The 17,690-nt window shown below is 41.1% G+C and overlaps 1 protein-coding gene across 1 annotated transcript; it reads right to left on the bottom strand.

The window, feature by feature from the left end:
- Positions 1-9,126: 9,126 nt before the first annotated feature.
- LOC147302926 (ribonuclease inhibitor-like) lies at positions 9,127-14,853 on the bottom strand. Its single transcript, XM_086283611.1, has 4 exons — positions 14,792-14,853; positions 13,594-13,770; positions 11,045-11,218; positions 9,127-10,369 (listed from the first exon to the last, which is right to left on the bottom strand). The coding sequence occupies exons 1-4, from the start codon at positions 14,851-14,853 to the stop codon at positions 10,360-10,362; spliced, it is 423 nt and encodes a 140-aa protein (XP_086139737.1). The 3' UTR covers positions 9,127-10,359.
- Positions 14,854-17,690: the final 2,837 nt, after the last annotated feature.

Here is a 17,690-nt window from a genome sequence, read left to right as displayed (position 1 = left end):
ATACTAATATAATAATATTCATATATTATAATAAACGTCCATCTTTTCACACTGGATAGTTGTTTCCCAGTAATGGAGACCATTCAGTCATAATACTCCAACTCAGGCTCTCAGATTTAATACAATACAAACACAATAAACTGTGGCAAACATGACTCTTTGTATCAGACTAGTTTTGTTTTTGAACAAACATCTCATCATAATTTGAACACAATGTCCATCCAGATAAACAGAGAGATCAGTCTGGCTTAAACAATGTTGGTGGTTTACCTTCTACTGTCCTTCCACTTTTATGCACTTCTATTTTAGACATAGTAAAAGTTTCAGTGTAGACACAAGAGGTGAAATAAGGAGGGTGCAAGTCTTCCTGCTTTCACTATAGTCTACCTCACACTGTCAGCCACAGTTACTTCCTCACCAGCATGACTGCACGGAAACTCTGCTTTCTCCTGCTTCTGCTTGTGGTTTTTAGCAGTGAAGGTAAATATATATAATTAAAAAAGAAAAGCTGTAAAGCCAGGTGTTTAAGAAGAAAGCTTTAGTTAGGTTAGTGAAATAATATATGTGATTGATTTTCCCACAACAACAAATATATAGAAACTATAATCCTGATTTTGTTTCATTTTAACTAGAGATGGCACGATACCACTTTTTTATGTCCGATACCGATACCGATATCATAAATTTGGATATCTGCCGATACCGATATGAATCCGATATAGTGTTTTTTAATCAACAAAACTGTTTTTTTAAATATCTTGCTGCATTTTGCAAGTCTGCAAGTTCATACTCAAGTTTAAAACAACAACTACACTAAAGCTATTCTGTTATACCTGTATACAAAAAAAATATTTCATAGTTCAGCAATACTGATCAATCTAATAAACTTAGACCTACACCATCCTCCCTATTCTGGTATTTTAAAGAGTACTTGGCGTAAATATTAAGCAACCTAACTAATAGGGTTCCAACTCCCAGCAACAACAAAAATAAATAAATAAAAAATAGGGAACCACCCCTCACGCGCCACCTCATGATGCTTAATCGACGTAATCAACCTTAATTTGATGCAGTGTGAAAAAAAATGCACAGAAATCAATTATTTTTCAAGAAATATTAAATAGATTCAACATCTTTCTTCAACAAAATTGCAGACTGCACAGATGGTACCTTCCCAAAGTAAAAAGTACTATAGCTTACTAGGGTATATATTAGACTTAATAGTTACTATATACAGTAATTCACTTCTATTCATTTTACATCAAATTAAAACTTTGGGTGTCAGATAATTATTTATTAAAAGCTCGACATTTTAAATGAGAATAAGAAAGAAAAGTATGTCTTTGTGCCCCCTTTTCCCTGTTCATGCCCTATCGGCCCCCCTGGCTAAACTTTGCTAGATCCGCCCCTGCACAGTTACCAGCGTCAGCTACGTAGAAAAAGATCCTCGAGTAGAAAGTAATATTAAATAAATTCTAACAACAGCTGATCAAGCTTAAACGTTCTGCTGTTGTTCAGCCGCTGGTTTCCTCTTTCTGGTACAAAGTGGGCCAAAAACAAACAAGACAGACGGACTCGCGACAGAAAAGCCGATCAGCTGATCATTTAAGCAGTTTCACGATTGAAGTAGCAGCGAGAGCGAGAGGCAGTCGCTCGTTAAGCTTAACGTGGGAATGCTTTACAAACATTCAGAGATGGACTTACACACTTGCTTTACTTCTCTCGGGGATAACTTTGTCGGAGATGAAATGCCAGGTTGCTAGCGAAGCTCCAAATGCTATCCAGACCACCGACAGGTCCCGCATGCCACAGCTGCTCTATCACGTGATGCATACTGCTCCGACTGCTAACGTTCTGAGGTGAGTTACGGGGTGTTGCAAGTTTTGCGAGGTGCTTTCGTGATATTTAATGGATCGGATTACATTTTTTATTTTTCTCCGATATCCGATCCAGTAATTTAGGTCAGTATCGGACCGATACCGATACGTAATATCGGATCGGTCCATCTCTAATTTTAACTGGAACAATTTATAGAGACTCTTGTGAAGACAATTGGAAAGAAACCCGATTCCACTCAAATATGCAGCAAAACAACTCTGAATATTACTGTGATGATACTGTGTGAGATCAGCACAGAGAGGAGCCGAGGAGAACAGCGTCGTCTGCTCTATCGTTACGACCGAGGCTTTATTCATGGCTGTGACTCCAGGTTCACACTGATCAAAGAAAATGAGACTGTGTTTCTCCACCTGCTCAACTTAACATCTGAAGACAGTGGGAACTACACCTGTGAGTGTGGATTTCGTGGTGGATTGTATGTTCTCCATCTCAGTGTGACTGTGAGAGGTAAAAACATTTTCTATTTATACCCACACCGCAGATTCAAGGTGGATGTTTGGAACTGCGTTAACACTTTCTTTTCTGTCATACATGGTTTGAGGTCGTCATTCCCGCCTGCAGCGGATTAATGAAAGGTTTCAGTCAGGAGATGAACATCTGGAATGTTTTTAAGCTGTTCTTCTGGCTAATTTGTTTAAAATTTCATTATAAAACTGCTCCAATCACAACTTTGGTGTTATTTCATCAGTGAAATGTTTGAATGATGCAATTGTAACTCTAATGTAATGAAAAGATAAACATGTTTTCCACTTTAATATAACAGGCTAATGCAAATTTCGTGACTTTTCATGTTTTCAAAATGAAGTTTTTTTGTGTGTGTGGCAACATTCAACAGACGATGGAGATTCTTCTGGCATGAAGTTCATGGCTACAGTTCCCATCATTTCTGCTGCTGCTTCACTCATCAGTGTGGCTGTGATAACCTGTGGTTACAGCCTGAGGAGAAATCCTCGCAGGTGAAAACTTTTACTGACGCACTTAAACTCATGAAATGACCCTTTGAAATCACTTGAGCACATTACTGCATACAGCAGCCACTGTGGTGTTCAAAGTATCTCATAGGTTCTTTTCAAACACCACACATTAGTTGTAGACATAGCTAGTCTTGTTTTTGAGGTATTTTTCACCCCATGACCTCTGATGTTTTTATCCTAACAGAGAAAACAGATCAGGTCTAACTAACTTAACAGGATCTGAAACTCGCCAGATGTTTGTCAGTTTTCCATAGTTCTGTTTTACACTTAATTGTGCCGAGGCTGCAGTGCATTATGTCTGTGTTTTAAGCTGCACTTTAATTAAATGTAAATGACAGTGTAAATTGTTGTTTAGGACAAAGAGGACCGCTACATGAGCCTTCATCAGCAAAACATCGATGTCTACCAAACTATCTCCTCCGGTCGCCTTCATCATGATGCTGAGGCCACTGCATGTCACAGTCATGTACAATAATAATCAGAGATGGAGTTTTTACCCTGACTACGTGATCTATAAAACTATGATGCTAGACATGCTATCTATAAAAGACACTGACATTTTAACTTGCCAGCATCATGTGTACTGTTAGTTTGTTTTGCACTGAAAAAAGAGAAAAATATTAACGTCCAGTAAAACTTGTAATTATGTTGTGAATGAATTGCCTGAATTCATGGCTTTTAACACCATTTAATTTCTGTTTTTTATCTGGTTTGAACGTTGAAAATCCTCCACTTGGCTCTGTGGCCTCTGCCACCATTATGGTTTTTGCTATACTGGTCCACTTGATAGTCATATTTGATGATGATTTTACTTTATTTTGAGTCATTAGAATCAGAACGGGGGTCAGGAAAGAAGAAAAAAGATAAGCTGGGGAGAAAGTTAACAGAAGAAGAGGGAAAAATAGAGAAGAAGAGAAATAGATGGAGAGGAAGAGAGAAAACATACTGAAAATCTATTTCATCATCTGCTGAAAAACACAAGGAAAAACCAACACAGTGGGGAACCCACAGCAACAACCAATAATATGCAGTAAGTAGGCTAGTAAGTAGTAGTAAATAATAGATATTAAATGTTACTGAGCAGTAAATGGGCCCAGAGGGCCGAGACCTGAGGGCACCCCACCCGCAGCACAGGCCCAACAGAGCCAGGGGGCCGGGCCCCACCGAGCAGCCGCCCAGAGTGAGCCACTAAACACAGAGAACCACTAATGCACTGTGGGTGGGGGCACCAGCTACTGGCAGGAAGTGTGGTGGGGGGAAATAATACGTGACTATTTTTATGTGGAGTGGAATTAAACTGCCATAGAATATGCTTGTGGTGGATTTGACTCAACACAAGCGTATTGTCAAAGTGTTCTTTGGCATGCATCGAGGCAGTTTCTCAGATACTGAAGTGACTTGAGCAGAGCCAGTTAAAGCCTACTGTGCTTGAGTGGGCAGCTCAAGTTTCCACGTGGAAGGTTTAGTGAGACAAAGACAGGAAGTTAAAGCTGCTGACTAATAATCTGCAGGTTCCTGATTTGAGTCTCTGTTAAGAGGATGGTGTCTCTGAGATAATTGCTTTTGTGCATCGATAAATAAACAGGGAAATAAATGAATAGAAAAAAGCATCCGAGCGGATGTGCACCGACGGTGTGCCCACTGGTCTTAAAGTGCCTTTGCGCCCCTTACCATTTATGGAGGTCCCATTTGGGCACATTGGCATGGACCTATAGTGTACATGGATATTGCTTTGTATTAGTTCTGGTATATTATACAACACAATAACATGATGCAGTGCTGCTGTGCACCATTTCTGCAAAGAGTGTGGTGCAAGCAAGGAAGATAAGATAACTCTTGCACAGTCATACCTAGTGCAATAATACAACAAAATTGAAAACTGTCCCACCATAACACAATCATTTAGATACAATATTGGACTTTGTTTACATGTAACTGCACAAATAGAATTTAGAAATGTAATTATTGACAAGAGTGAACAACCACTTATAATGTAATCTACAGCTGTGACCAAACAGCTAGATAGAGAATCAGAAGTGTTGTGTTTTCTACAAAGTTTGCTGTTTCAGTGAGAGTCATATGTCATATCATTTCAAACAGTGGCGATCCAGAAATGTTGTACAAACGAGTAAGACTAACTATAGACTTTAGCCAAAGTTGTTAAGTTAGCTAAAGAGTTGGGATTGTGTGTAAGGCATAAATAAACCTAAAATGCAATGTTTTGGACGTTCTTTGGCACATTTCCCTACTGTAGGGGTCTCTGCAAGCATACGGGGCTCTGAGAGGGAACAAGATGACAACGAGGAATTCTACTGGAAACAGTCGATCATGTCTGTCAAAGCTGAATTCAGGGCAAACTAGGCTAAATTAGTGTTTTTAGCTAACAGCTACAGTAAGCATAAAAGTTACTGTTGGGCTATTATTTGTTAACAGGGGCGATTTTAGCCCATTTTTGGGGTGCTTTGGTTCATTTTTGGGGTGCTTTGGTTCATTTTTGGGGTGCTTTGGTTCATTTTTGGGGTGCTTCAGCACTTACTTACTTTTTTTTGACAATATTTCCTGTTTGTGTGACACACTACTAAAAATATAAAAGGCAGAACTTGGTTGAGAGGTAACATTTTAACAACAAAAGTATCCATAATATTTTTTAATATTTTGTAATAATTTATTTGTAATAATTTATTCTGTTTCAGGAGTGTTTTTATGCATCTGTATTATATTATACAAACACATTAAAAGTGAATCTCTGTCCAAAATATGCACTCAGTTTACTTCTTACTCACTATGAGCATCATTCATTATTCTCCTCCAGTAATTAAGGTTAGGATATGTATTTTTTTTATTCCAATCCATTCTTCTTTGGCAGCATTTAAATAACCTTGATCAGAATTGATGGTTTTGTTACAGACTTTTCAAAAAAGTGTTTTGCTTTTCTTTCACAAATGTGGGATTAAATTGTTAAAAAGTACAAAACAGTGATGTCATGTTTTGTGACGAGGACCCAGGCACAGAGAGACTTGATGGATTTAAGAATCTTTTGATTTAATAAAGAAATTTGCAGACTTGCACAGAGATGGTAAAATTATGATGACTGATAAAGGAGATGAAGACAACAGACGATGAGGACAGGGAGGATGCAGGGACAGAGACGGGGAAGAAGTCTCATTGTGACGAGTAAAGTGTATCTTGGCTGGCTGGGCAGCTCTCTGGGTGCTCAGCCCCCCGAAGCTCTGATCCTAGAATCCTCCCTGAATTGTGTTAATACAGTATGTCAACATGAAAGCATAACTGTACAGGGTGGGCCAGTTATATGGATACACCGTAATAACATAGGAATGGTTGGTGATGTTAAAGTCCTGTTTGTGGCACATTAGTATATGTGAGGGGGCAAACTCCTCAAGTTCGGTGGTGACCATGGTGGCCATTTAGAAGTCGGCCATCTGATGCCAAAAGATACCAAACAAGGCAAAGTAAATAATTTTTAAAGGTAAATGTAGAGGAAACATCAAACGTTGTCACGGCTGGGGCAGCAGTCGTGTGGTGGAGTGAATGAGGACCAAGATGCAGACGGCGGTGGAGATGCGAGTGGAGATTTATTTACAGTGAAAATAACAAAGGTGAGGGAAGAAGTGAACATCAACCTAAACTGGGAAGAACTAACAGACAAAGCAGAAAACATGAGGGCAGCAGGGAAACACAGAGATGACACGAAGAAGGCAGAGAGACGTGGAGAAACACCGATGGACACAGAGACTTTTCACCTGTTCCTTTTGTTTGAAGTGGCCGAACTTGGCCACAGTAGGACGTGGTCTCCTGGTCGCAGCCCGCATGGGGCCGATGCGATGCACTCTATCAAAGGCCATGTTCTTCACCGTGTCCTCCAGCAGCTTCAGGTGGGTTTTGATGAAGGTTTTGCACTCTGAGCCTTCTTCATCACAAGATCCTGGAAGCACTGATCAGTGTAATCTTGGAGAGCCTCTAAACTCTCCCCGTTGTTCTCCAGGGTGTTGGAGATGATTTAGACAAATATTGTTAGTTAGAAGACTATTGATAAGTGTATTTGGTAATACTGAAGCTTAAAGGAATTTGTTCAATTCTAAACTACCATTCGCTTTAATTTTCCGCCAAAATCTCCGGCGTCTGACGTCAGTTACAACATGAGTCGCTTACCTCTGTCACTCTGAAGTCACATTGAGTTTTCCTCACTGACTGTTTCAGACAGGATTGTGGGAGCAACACAAAAAGCAGCTTCAGCTGGAAACACACAGTTTAGTGTCTTTGCTGCTCGCTTTAAGTCACAATAAACAGGAAACTCATTGTGTCTCATGTCAGAATCACTCATATACAGGAAAGGAAGAGGCGGAGCTTATTTCCTGCAGGGAGCGGTTAGCAGTCTGTGTCTTTCTCATTTCTGACTCCTAAAGAGCTGAAAAACACAGGCTGTTATTGGCTGGCTGACACTGGGATTAATGTCCTTGAAGCCAGCAGTCTTTAATGTCCAGGTTCAGAACGGGCAGGTGAAAAACAGTCCTTTATGTCCTCTGATGTTCAATAAACTGTCCTGATTACTGAGGGAGCAGAGAAAGTGTCTCCATCACTCACCACAGCTGGATGCTCTGAAATCCTGGAATCCAGCTGTGGAGAGGAGCGACGGCGGCGTGGACGCAGTTTAGTAATCAGGGAACGGGAGACAGGAGGGAAACACAGCTGGGACCAATTACACACACGAGACAGGAAACAGTAACACAGGACTGTCAAAGTAAAACAGGAAATATAACACAGAGTCCAAAGTAAGGAGACGTGGGACACAGTGAAGACACAGAAACAGAAACCAGAACTATAATCACAAAACAAACTCAGAAACATAAAGAGTGAATCAGCTGATTCAGTGTTTGTGACAAAAACATGGATCCTGGTTAATAACTTTTATTTGTTTGTTTCTGTATTATTTTGTGTATCGTTCTTATGAGCTGTTGTTTTGTCAGTGAAATATTATTTCATTGTTTTAAGCTTTTTGTTGACTTTGAAGTGCTTAAGTTGATATTTTTGAACATTTAATTTGTTCGATTATTGTCGAGTCGATAAAACTGTCAAACGCACAGCTGCTTCCAGCACGGCCGGAGGAGAGGTGGCCGAGCAGACGCACAACACACACAGCTCACAGGTTTGCATTTCTAGATATTGCAGATGTTGCAGAAATTGAGAGTAAAGAACTCAGAGATCCAGCGCTGTCTCCTGCCCCTTATTTATACACCACAACACAACGACAGGCGTAACTCACACAAACGGGTAACATGAGGCTCAGATGCTTTGGACGTGTTCACATATACTGGACACAGAATGATGAAGATGGAGCTGCAGGAAGGAGGAAAAGAGGAAAAACACAGAAAAGATTCACAGATGTGGTGAAAAAGGACACGACAGCTTCTGTTTGTTAGTTTGGTTTTTCTTTATTTGGTAAAGATTCAGAAATAAAGAGAAGATCACATGTTTGAATATTATATTAACGTTCTGTAATTACAACAAGTTGTAAAATCTTTCCAGAGTGAGACAGAGACTGTGCAGAGACTGTAGAAGGACAGAGCAGCAGCAGAGCAGTCCAGATACACTGATGATCCTCTGTCAGATCCAGAGGGACACACAGGGCTGATGCTGGACTCTACATTGTGTCTGACAGTGGAGCTGTTCTCAGAGCAGTTCACTCTGCAGCACTGACAGTCATCTGCACTTCATTCCTCTGTCAGTCACTGCTGGATGAAGCTCTCCTCTCCACCTCCCAGTAACATGGCCCAGTCAGAGCGTCTCTACTAGAGATGGCACGATACCACTTTTTTATGTCCGATACCGATATTATAAATTTGGATATCTGCCGATACCGATATGAATCCGATATAGTGTTTTTTAATCAACAAAACTGTTTTTTAAAATATCTTGCTGCATTTTGCAAGTCTGCAAGTTCATACTCAAGTTTAAAACAACAACTACACTAAAGCTATTCTGTTATACCTGTATACAAAAAAAATATTTCATAGTTCAGCAATACTGATCAATCTAATAAACATAAACCTACACCATCCTCCCTATTCTGGTATTTTAAAGAGTACTTAGCGTAAATATTAAGCAACCTAACTAATAGGGTTCCAACTCCCAGCAACAACAAAAATAAATAAATAAAAAATAGGGAACCACCCCTCACGCGCCACCTCATCAGAATCAGAATCAGAATCAGAATACTTTATTGATCCCTGGGGGAAATTATTTTTTGTTACAGTGCTCCATTTTAAACCAACATTAAGACAAGACAGACAATACGCTAACTAAGAATAGTACAATATATACATATATATACATACATACATACATAAGTCACTTATAAATAAATATTTGGAAAAGAAACATGTGTAGTTGTAGCATGATGCTTAATCGACGTAATCAACCTTAATTTGATGCAGTGTGAAAAAAAAGGCACAGAAATCAATTATTTTTCAAGAAATATTAAATAGATTCAACATCTTTCTTCAACAAAATTGCAGACTGCACAGATGGTACCTTCCCAAAGTAAAAAGTACTATAGCTTACTAGGGTATATATATTAGATTTAATAGTCACTATATACAGTAATGGACTTCTATTTATTTTGCATCAAATTAAAACTTTGGGTGTCAGATAATTATTTATTAAAAGCTCGACATTTTAAATGAGAATAAGAAAGAAAAGTATGTCTTTGTGCCCCCTTTTCCCTGTTAATGCCCTGTCGGCCCCCCTGGCTAAACTTTGCTAGATCCGCCCCTGCACAGTTACCAGCGTCAGCTGTAGAAAAAGATCCTGGTGTAGAAAGAAATATTAAATAAATTCTAACAACAGCTTATCAAGCTTAAACATGCTGCTGTTGTTCAGCCGCTGGTTTGCTCTTTCTGGCGCAAAGTGGACCAAAAACAAACAAGAGAGACGGACTCACGACAGAAAAGCCGATCAGCTGATCATTTAAGCAGTTTCATGATTGAAGTAGCAGCGAGAGCGAGAGGCAGTCGCTCGTTAAGCTTAACGTGGGAATGCTTTACAAACATTCAGAGATGGACTTACACACTTGCTTTACTTCTCTCGGGGATAACTTTGTCGGAGATGAAATGCCGGGTTGCTAGCGAAGCTCCAAATGCTATCCAGACCACCGACAGGTCCCGCATGCCACAGCTGCTCTATCACGTGATGCATACTGCTCCGACATGCTAACGTTCTGAGGCGAGTTACGGCGTGTTGCAAGTTTTGTGAGGTGCTTTCATGATATTTAATGGATCGGATTACATTTTTTATTTTTCTCCGATATCCGATCCAGTAATTTAGGTCAGTATCGGACCGATACCGATACGTAATATCGGATCGGTCCATCTCTAGTCTCTACACACAAGCTGCTGCTGCTTCAACCTCTCTGGATCATCAGGACACAGCTGCTCCTCTCTCAGCACACACACCGTCCTGTTTACCATCATCACCTCCACCTGCAGAGAGAAGGAGGAAGAGCAGAGGAGATAAACGAGTGTTTCCAGAGACTCTTCATCAGCTGTCAGTCAGTGATGCAGCACATCCAGTATAAAGAGCAGCAGGGACGTCAGTGCTGGGACTGTACTAGGACTCATTGTTGCTTCACTTTTTCTAATCTTTGGATTTTTATTGAAGTTGCTGAAAATGTTTTTCCCTCCTAGTTTGAGTTTGGACTTTCATTCATTAGAAGAACCTTGGTGTGTCCACTCTGAGCTCTGTAGGAACCCCAACAACAAGCCCAACAATCCAGATGGACGGTTCCAGCTGTTAACTGGAGGAATTCCATCCAAACATCTGCTCTCACTAAATTCTTCCTCACCTACAGACTGTGTTCTTCACTGCTTTAAACTTGGAAATCAATGCAGTCATTGGTCTGCGTGCTGCTTTGTTCAGAGAGCTGATTGGCTGTTGACAGTGTTTGATCAGAGCGTGTCAGCCGTTACTATGGTGACCATAAAGGTGAGAAACAGGAAGTGTTTGTGTCCAATCCTGAAGCCTGTCACCGTTCTCCTCTCACAGCTTCACTGAGAAGCTGCAGCTTTACAGGAAACACTGGATCTTTGTTTCATACTGACTGTGTTTAGTACAATACTGCTGACAGCACCACCCACTCACTCCATCACTCTACTTACTCCAGAGTCTCCAGTCTGTAGTCTGGACTCTGCTGAAGATCAGACAGCTGCTTCACATCTGGATCCTTCAGGTTGTTAAGTTGTAGGTCCAGCTCTCTCAGATGGGAGGGGTTGGACTTCAGTGCTGCTGCCAGATAATCACAGCTGATCTTTGACAAACCACACCAGCTCAATCTGTATAAAGAATGAAAGATGTAAGTTTATTAGACAAAGTGCTTGAAATCATTCAGTGTTTCATCATCTGTTCAGAGCTGAAGAAGGTTCAGAATGTAGAAGTTTAGAAAATGGAAACTCCAAACAGCTGAAGCCAACAGGAAGCAGCTTCAAACAGGAAACTGTGCAGAGTTTCAGACTATATGTCCTGATGCAGCCAGTTGGATTTTGGAGATTTGAATCTCTGTTCTGTGACTAAGTCCTTGAATCATTTCTTCCAGTTGGTCCAACAAGACAGACTAAGTATTGGACATGTGTTGTGGCTCCATCAGGGGAGCTTCTAAATGTGATGTGATGGCCCCTCTGGGTCTGTCAGGTCACAGCACTGAAGAGAGCTCAAACTGGGCACACAGCTGTTCCAGTCTGGACCAAAGACTCTATACTGGGACTGAGGGACTGCTTTGACTGCACCCACTGGGACTTTTGAAAGGCTCATGTTCTCACTTAGATCATCGATTTCTACTGACATTTCTTTCTGGGAAAAATGGGGATTACTTTGCAAACAGGAAGTATTTTCCCCAATAAGCAGCCCTGGATTAGTAAATCACTCCAACATGTTCTCAGGCAGAAGAAGCTGTCTTGTTATGAGGGAGAGAAGAAAAAGATTGAGGCACAGAAACCTGTTGAAAGAGAGATAAAGCAGCTAAAATCAGGTGTAAAAGTAAAGCAGAGGATGAGCTGAATAAAGGACACTCAAGGCTGGCTTGGAAAGGAACGAAGTCCATGGTGGGGATGCAGAACAAGGAGCAAAGATGAATGTGATGCTGAATCAGCAGAAGACTTGGACTCATTTGATTCCAGCTTTGATATCATTGATTTCAATGAAGAGCTTTGTGATTGTAGCAAAGGGCTGGTAGCTCTGAGAGTCCCACTGATGAGGTGTTTGTGTGGAAATCTCTTAGTGGGACCAAAGAGAGAAAAAGCCCTGGTCCTGATGCTGTGGGAGGGAAATGATTGAAGTGTGCTGTGAGGAACTGACTGGGAGATTTTCACACATTTTCCAGTCCTCCTTGGAACAACAGGAAGTTCCCAGCATATGGAAACAAAGGTTAAGTGTCCTATGGCACTCAGTGATGATGGTGCTGTGGCCCCACCACCTCCACCTCTTTGTAAAGGAACTAACTGTAATCTGAAGCTTCAAATGGAACTAAGACTTCCTCCACTAGGTGGCAGTGTCTGATGAGAAAGTGTTAGTGGAGCTGGCCTGGAGTCAGAAACAGGAAGATGCAGGATTTGGGCTGAAATGGGCAAAAGTGGTTAGCACTAGTGCCTTAGAGCAAGAAGGTTGTAGGTTGAAGCTTGTTGGTCAGCTGGGCCTTTCTGTGGAGGTTGGATGTTCTCCCACAGTCCAATGAAATGCTGCTTAGGTTCATTGGTGCTTCTACATTGGCTGTAGGTGTGGATGTGAGGGAGTGCTTCTCTGTCGCTCTCTGTTGGCCCTGTGATGGACTGCTCACCTGTGCAGGTGGACCACGCCTCTTGCCCTATGACAGCTAGGGCACAGGCTGCAGCCCTGTGAGCCTAAGCTGAATAAACAGTTAGCAAAAATGATCCATAGATGGCCTGAAATCCCCCAGTTAGCAGTTTGGTAGATAGCTATGACATGCTAATCCCATCCAGCAGCTGTATTCTACCTGTAAGCTGATCCCTGCTGAGCCAAAGCACTTTTTCATATACAAATTACAACCTTTAATAGAAACCTATTGGTCAGCATCTTATTGGCCTGCTGTTAGCTTCATTCCACAGAAAACTGAGAGAAACTAACAGAGTTGATAAAGAATAAAGAGAAATGTGCTGATTTAAAGCCTTTGAAGTGCTTCAGATGATCTCTGTCCACTTCTGTCCACTCATTCATTCATGTAAGCTTTCTAATGCAGCTTTGATCTTCACAGTCTGCTTGATGAAACTCATTCTAACCCTGAATGTCAGAGTGTTCCTCCTTCTCTTTCCCATCATTCATGCTGGCAGTGGAGGAGATTTGGATGTTGGACTGTGTTTTGGATGATGTGTGTATGTTTGTGTTGGACTGCTGTCTGTAAAGCAAACGCACATTTTGCTTTGGATTTCAGTGTCAGACAGACTTTAAGGTGCAATGAAGAGTTTGAGAGTTTCACAGTGAATTTTCCAGTGGAGGATTTTTCTTCTTCTTTGAAGGTTTGAAATGTGAACATTGTTCTGCTGCAGTCAATGGACTAAACCAGAGAAGAAGAAAACAGACTTTACCATGAAGATCCTCAGTGTGGATCAGTATAATATCAGCCTGATGTCTGCAGTTTAGTGTCAGCACAACTTTCACATCATATTCATCTCAGCACAACTAAAACATGCTGACTGACCTCAGAGTTTCAAGTTTACATCCTGGACTCTCCAGGAAACCACACAGATGCTTCACTCCTGGATCCTGCAGGTTGTTGTTGTAGCTCAGCTCCAGCTCTCTCAGATGGGAGGGGTTGGACTTCAGTGCTGCTGCCAGATAATCACAGCTGATCTCTGACAAACCACAGCCCATCAATCTGTATAAAGAATGAAAGATGTAAGTTTATTAGACAAAGTGCTTGAAATCATTCAGTGTTTCATCATCTGTTCAGAGCTGAAGAAGGTTCAGAATGTAGAAGTTTAGAAAATGGAAACTCCAAACAGCTGAAGCCAACAGGAAGCAGCTTCAAACAAACACAACAAGAGAAAAAACTCTGAATGTTTCACATTAAAGTCGTACATTTCTCATAAAAACAGGACAAAGACTTGAAAAAGTCGTGTTTTTCCTTCCAGGAACCACATGGCTTCACTTTTAAAGGTGAAGTGTGACAGAAATGGACATATTGAAATCAATGATATCAAAGCTGGAATCAAATGAGTCCAAGTCTGCTGCTGATTCAGCATCACATTCATCTTTGCTCCTTGTTCTGCATTCCCACCATAAATATAAAGAGGCAAAACTCACATTTTCCAAAATCCTCTTTAAGCTTCGACAATAAAGGAAGATAGTTTTATACAAGTCTTTGTGGTTTTCTTGTCACCCAGATGCCCGAGTACTTAAACTTGTTATAGCTGGGTTTAAAAGGGGCTAAAATACACAAAACTCCCCAGTTGTCGTACAGATAGACTTTGCCTCGCTCTTCCCAAAATTCACATTATATCCAGAAATTGTCCCAAATTCCTTAAGTATGCATTAAGGTGACCTTGAGGCTCTTAAAGGCGCCTATAAATAAAATGTATTATTATTATTATTGTAAGTCTATCCAAAAGTTTGTGGAGGCTGTTCGATGGGTTGGAAATAAATAAAATCATGTCGTCGGCATAAAGAGAGACTTCATGTTCGATACCCCCTCGATGTTTTCCCTCAACACCAACACATTGTCTCAGAGCAACAGCTAGCGGTTCAATGGCAAAAAGGAGACAGAGGGCATCCCTGTCCTGGGGGGCAGATTATTGTTAGTCTGGACGGCTGTTAGAGGGGAGCAATACAATACTTTTATCCAAGATACAAAATTAAAGACACATTTTTTAAGCGTATAAAAAAAAATCCCATCTCACTTGATCCAACGCCTTTTCTGCGTCAAGCCAAATGACAGTTTCCAATGTATCACCTTTAACATGGGTATAAATGATATTTAATAGAGCTCTAATGTTCAAAAAAGAGTGCCTAATAAAGCCCGTCTGGTGAAATAATGGAGGACAAATACTTGTGTAAGCGACGGGCCAACACTTGAGCCAGGATCTTGGTGTCTGTGTTGAACAAAGATATTAAACGACATGAACGACAATCTAAATGGTCTTTTTCCTGTTTTACAATTAAACACATCACTGCTTGATGCATTGTTGGAGGCAACGACTGTGAGAGGAAGGATTCTTCAAAAGTTGATTTTAACAGTGAATTCAGTCGGTCAGAAAACTTTATGAAAAAATCAGATGGATACCCGTCGGGGCAGCAGATTTTCCAGACTGCATGCTCCGTACGGCCGTTTCAATTTCAACATTAGAGACAGGTTCCTCCAGACTAGCGATCGCATCTTCTCCCAAGGAGGGAATATAAAACACCTTATTGAAATCATTGTGGATCTCAAGGATAGTTTGGTTGTCTGTAGACCTTATTCCCTGGTCATTGTAGATCTCAAGGATAGTTGGTTAGCTGTTCTTAGTCGTAGCTGGTGAGCTGATAACTCGCCTGTTTTTTCTCCATGTTCATAAGCGTAGCTGCAACTTTGACTAAGCTTGTTTTGTAGATATGAGATTGTATTCAGTTTGTCATTGTAACCGCTGTGTATATAATACAGGCTCAGGAGAGTGGCTGTACACAGCATGTAGTTTAGTCATTTCATCAGCTAACTGAGAGAGGCGCTCGGTCCCTATTTTATTCCAACCGCCCCCAACATGTCCGGCTGGATAACCACTGCTCATCTACCATCACAATGAACACCGGTATACCACAAGGCTGTGTGATGAGCCCTTTCCTCTACTCCCTCTTCACCCACGACTGCAGACCTGCTGATGGTTCCAACACCATCATTAAGTTTGCAGATGACACCACGGTGATTGGCCTCATCAGTGACAACGATGAGGCCGCCTACAGGGAGGAGGTGGATCGTCTGGCTGAGTGGTGCGACAGAAACAACCTGCTGCTTAACACTGAGAAGACCAAGGAGCTCATCGTGGACTACAGGAGGAATGCTGACCCACATCCACCCATCCACATTAAGGGGACAGCTGTGGAGCGTGTGAGCAGCTTCAAGTTCCTGGGAGTCCACATCTCCGAGGATCTCATCTGGACGACCAACTGCTCCAAGCTGGTCAAGAAGGCTCACCAGCGCCTCTTCTTCTTGAGGACTCTGAGGAAGAACCACCTGTCCTCAGACATCCTGGTGAACTTCTATCGTTGCACCATCGAGAGCATCCTGACCAACTATATAACAGTCTGGTACGGGAACTGCTCTGCCTCGGACCGGAAGGCGTTGCAGAGGGTCGTGAAAACTGCCCAGCGCATCGCCGGAGCACCACTTCCTGCCATAAAGGACATCTACAGGAAGCGGTGTCTGAAAAGGGCTGGGAAAATCATCAAAGACCCCAGTCACCCATCACATGGACTCTTCACCCTCCTGCCCTCCGGGAGGCGCTACAGGAGCCTCCGAACTAAGACCACCAGGTACCGGAACAGCTTCTTCCCCACAGCTGTCAGACTCCTGAACTCTGCCTCCTGACATCTGACCCACGTTAAACTCATGGACTGAACATACACACACCCACAATGGACAACTGTACCCTCAAACACACAATAATAACATGGACTGAATCACCACTCACAACCACTAGCACTTTATATAGCCTCTGTAGAAACTATCTACACCCTCACTTATCTTAACTGCACTACTGTATAGCTCTGTGTAAATAATCATTCTGTACATTCGATAATCTTTAATCCTACAACTGTTTACAACTTGCATAGTTCCCATTTCTGTATAGCTGTATATCCCAGATTCTGTAAAGTTATTTATTTCATATTCTGTATAGTTTTTCATATTTATATCCTGTTCATATTCTGTACATAGCTCGTACTCACTACAGCCTGTACATACTTATAGTTATAGAATATTCACAACATACTTCATACCGTGTACATTATAACATACCATAATAGACCCATTTCTGTAATATACTCACATATCTATATTATTGCTAATATATATTGTAATATATCTATATCACTAAAGCACTTCTGGATGGATGCAAACTGCATTTCGTTGCCCTGTACCTGTGCATGTGCAATGACAATAAAGTTGAATTCTATTCTAATTCTATTCTATTCTATTCTGTTTGGCACAAAATGAAATTATTTGGCCTCTCAGATGCTTTTAGAGATTCCCAAATGACTGATGATGACATCTCTGGGGTCTGATTGATAGAAAAAAAATGTCTTTGAGACCTTTTGTAACTGACAAACTCTTCATCTGCTAACAACACTGAGTTGAATCTCCATGGCTGATAGTTGGAGCAGGCATCAGGAATACACATTGAAAAAACAAGAGGAGAAATCACCAGAGTCTTATAATCACATTCTGTAACTAAAGGGAGACGTTTTTCTATACAAATATATGTTTTATGGACATTAGAAAAAAAGAGTATTGACGTGAAGCAGGATTATGAAATCTCCATACATCAGCCAGCCCATAATTATCAAGAAAGCTCTGAATGACGCATGCTGACTTTGGACTAAGTGTACTTTTGTGTGAACTGTGGTCCATAGCAGATAATGAGCAGTTTAGGTCTCCCTCAAAGATGATATTGTGTGATGACTTATTGGGGAGCCGCGCAAAGACATTAGTGAAAAATCTGTGATCGTCCCAATTAGAGGCGTAGATATTTGCTAAGATCAAAGGAAAACCATAAACTATATTTTCTGCACTTAAAATCCTGTAATTTTCTCATAAATCGACAGTGC

Source organism: Aulonocara sp. 'chitande type north' Nkhata Bay, linkage group LG23, assembly GCF_057382095.1.
Source record: "Aulonocara sp. 'chitande type north' Nkhata Bay isolate Kocher_YH1m ecotype deep benthic linkage group LG23, A_spYH_male_GT1.1, whole genome shotgun sequence".
Lineage (NCBI taxonomy): Eukaryota > Metazoa > Chordata > Actinopteri > Cichliformes > Cichlidae > Aulonocara > Aulonocara sp. 'chitande type north' Nkhata Bay.
Note: the sequence above shows the minus strand (reverse complement) of the source record. Positions and strands in the feature narration are given on the sequence as shown.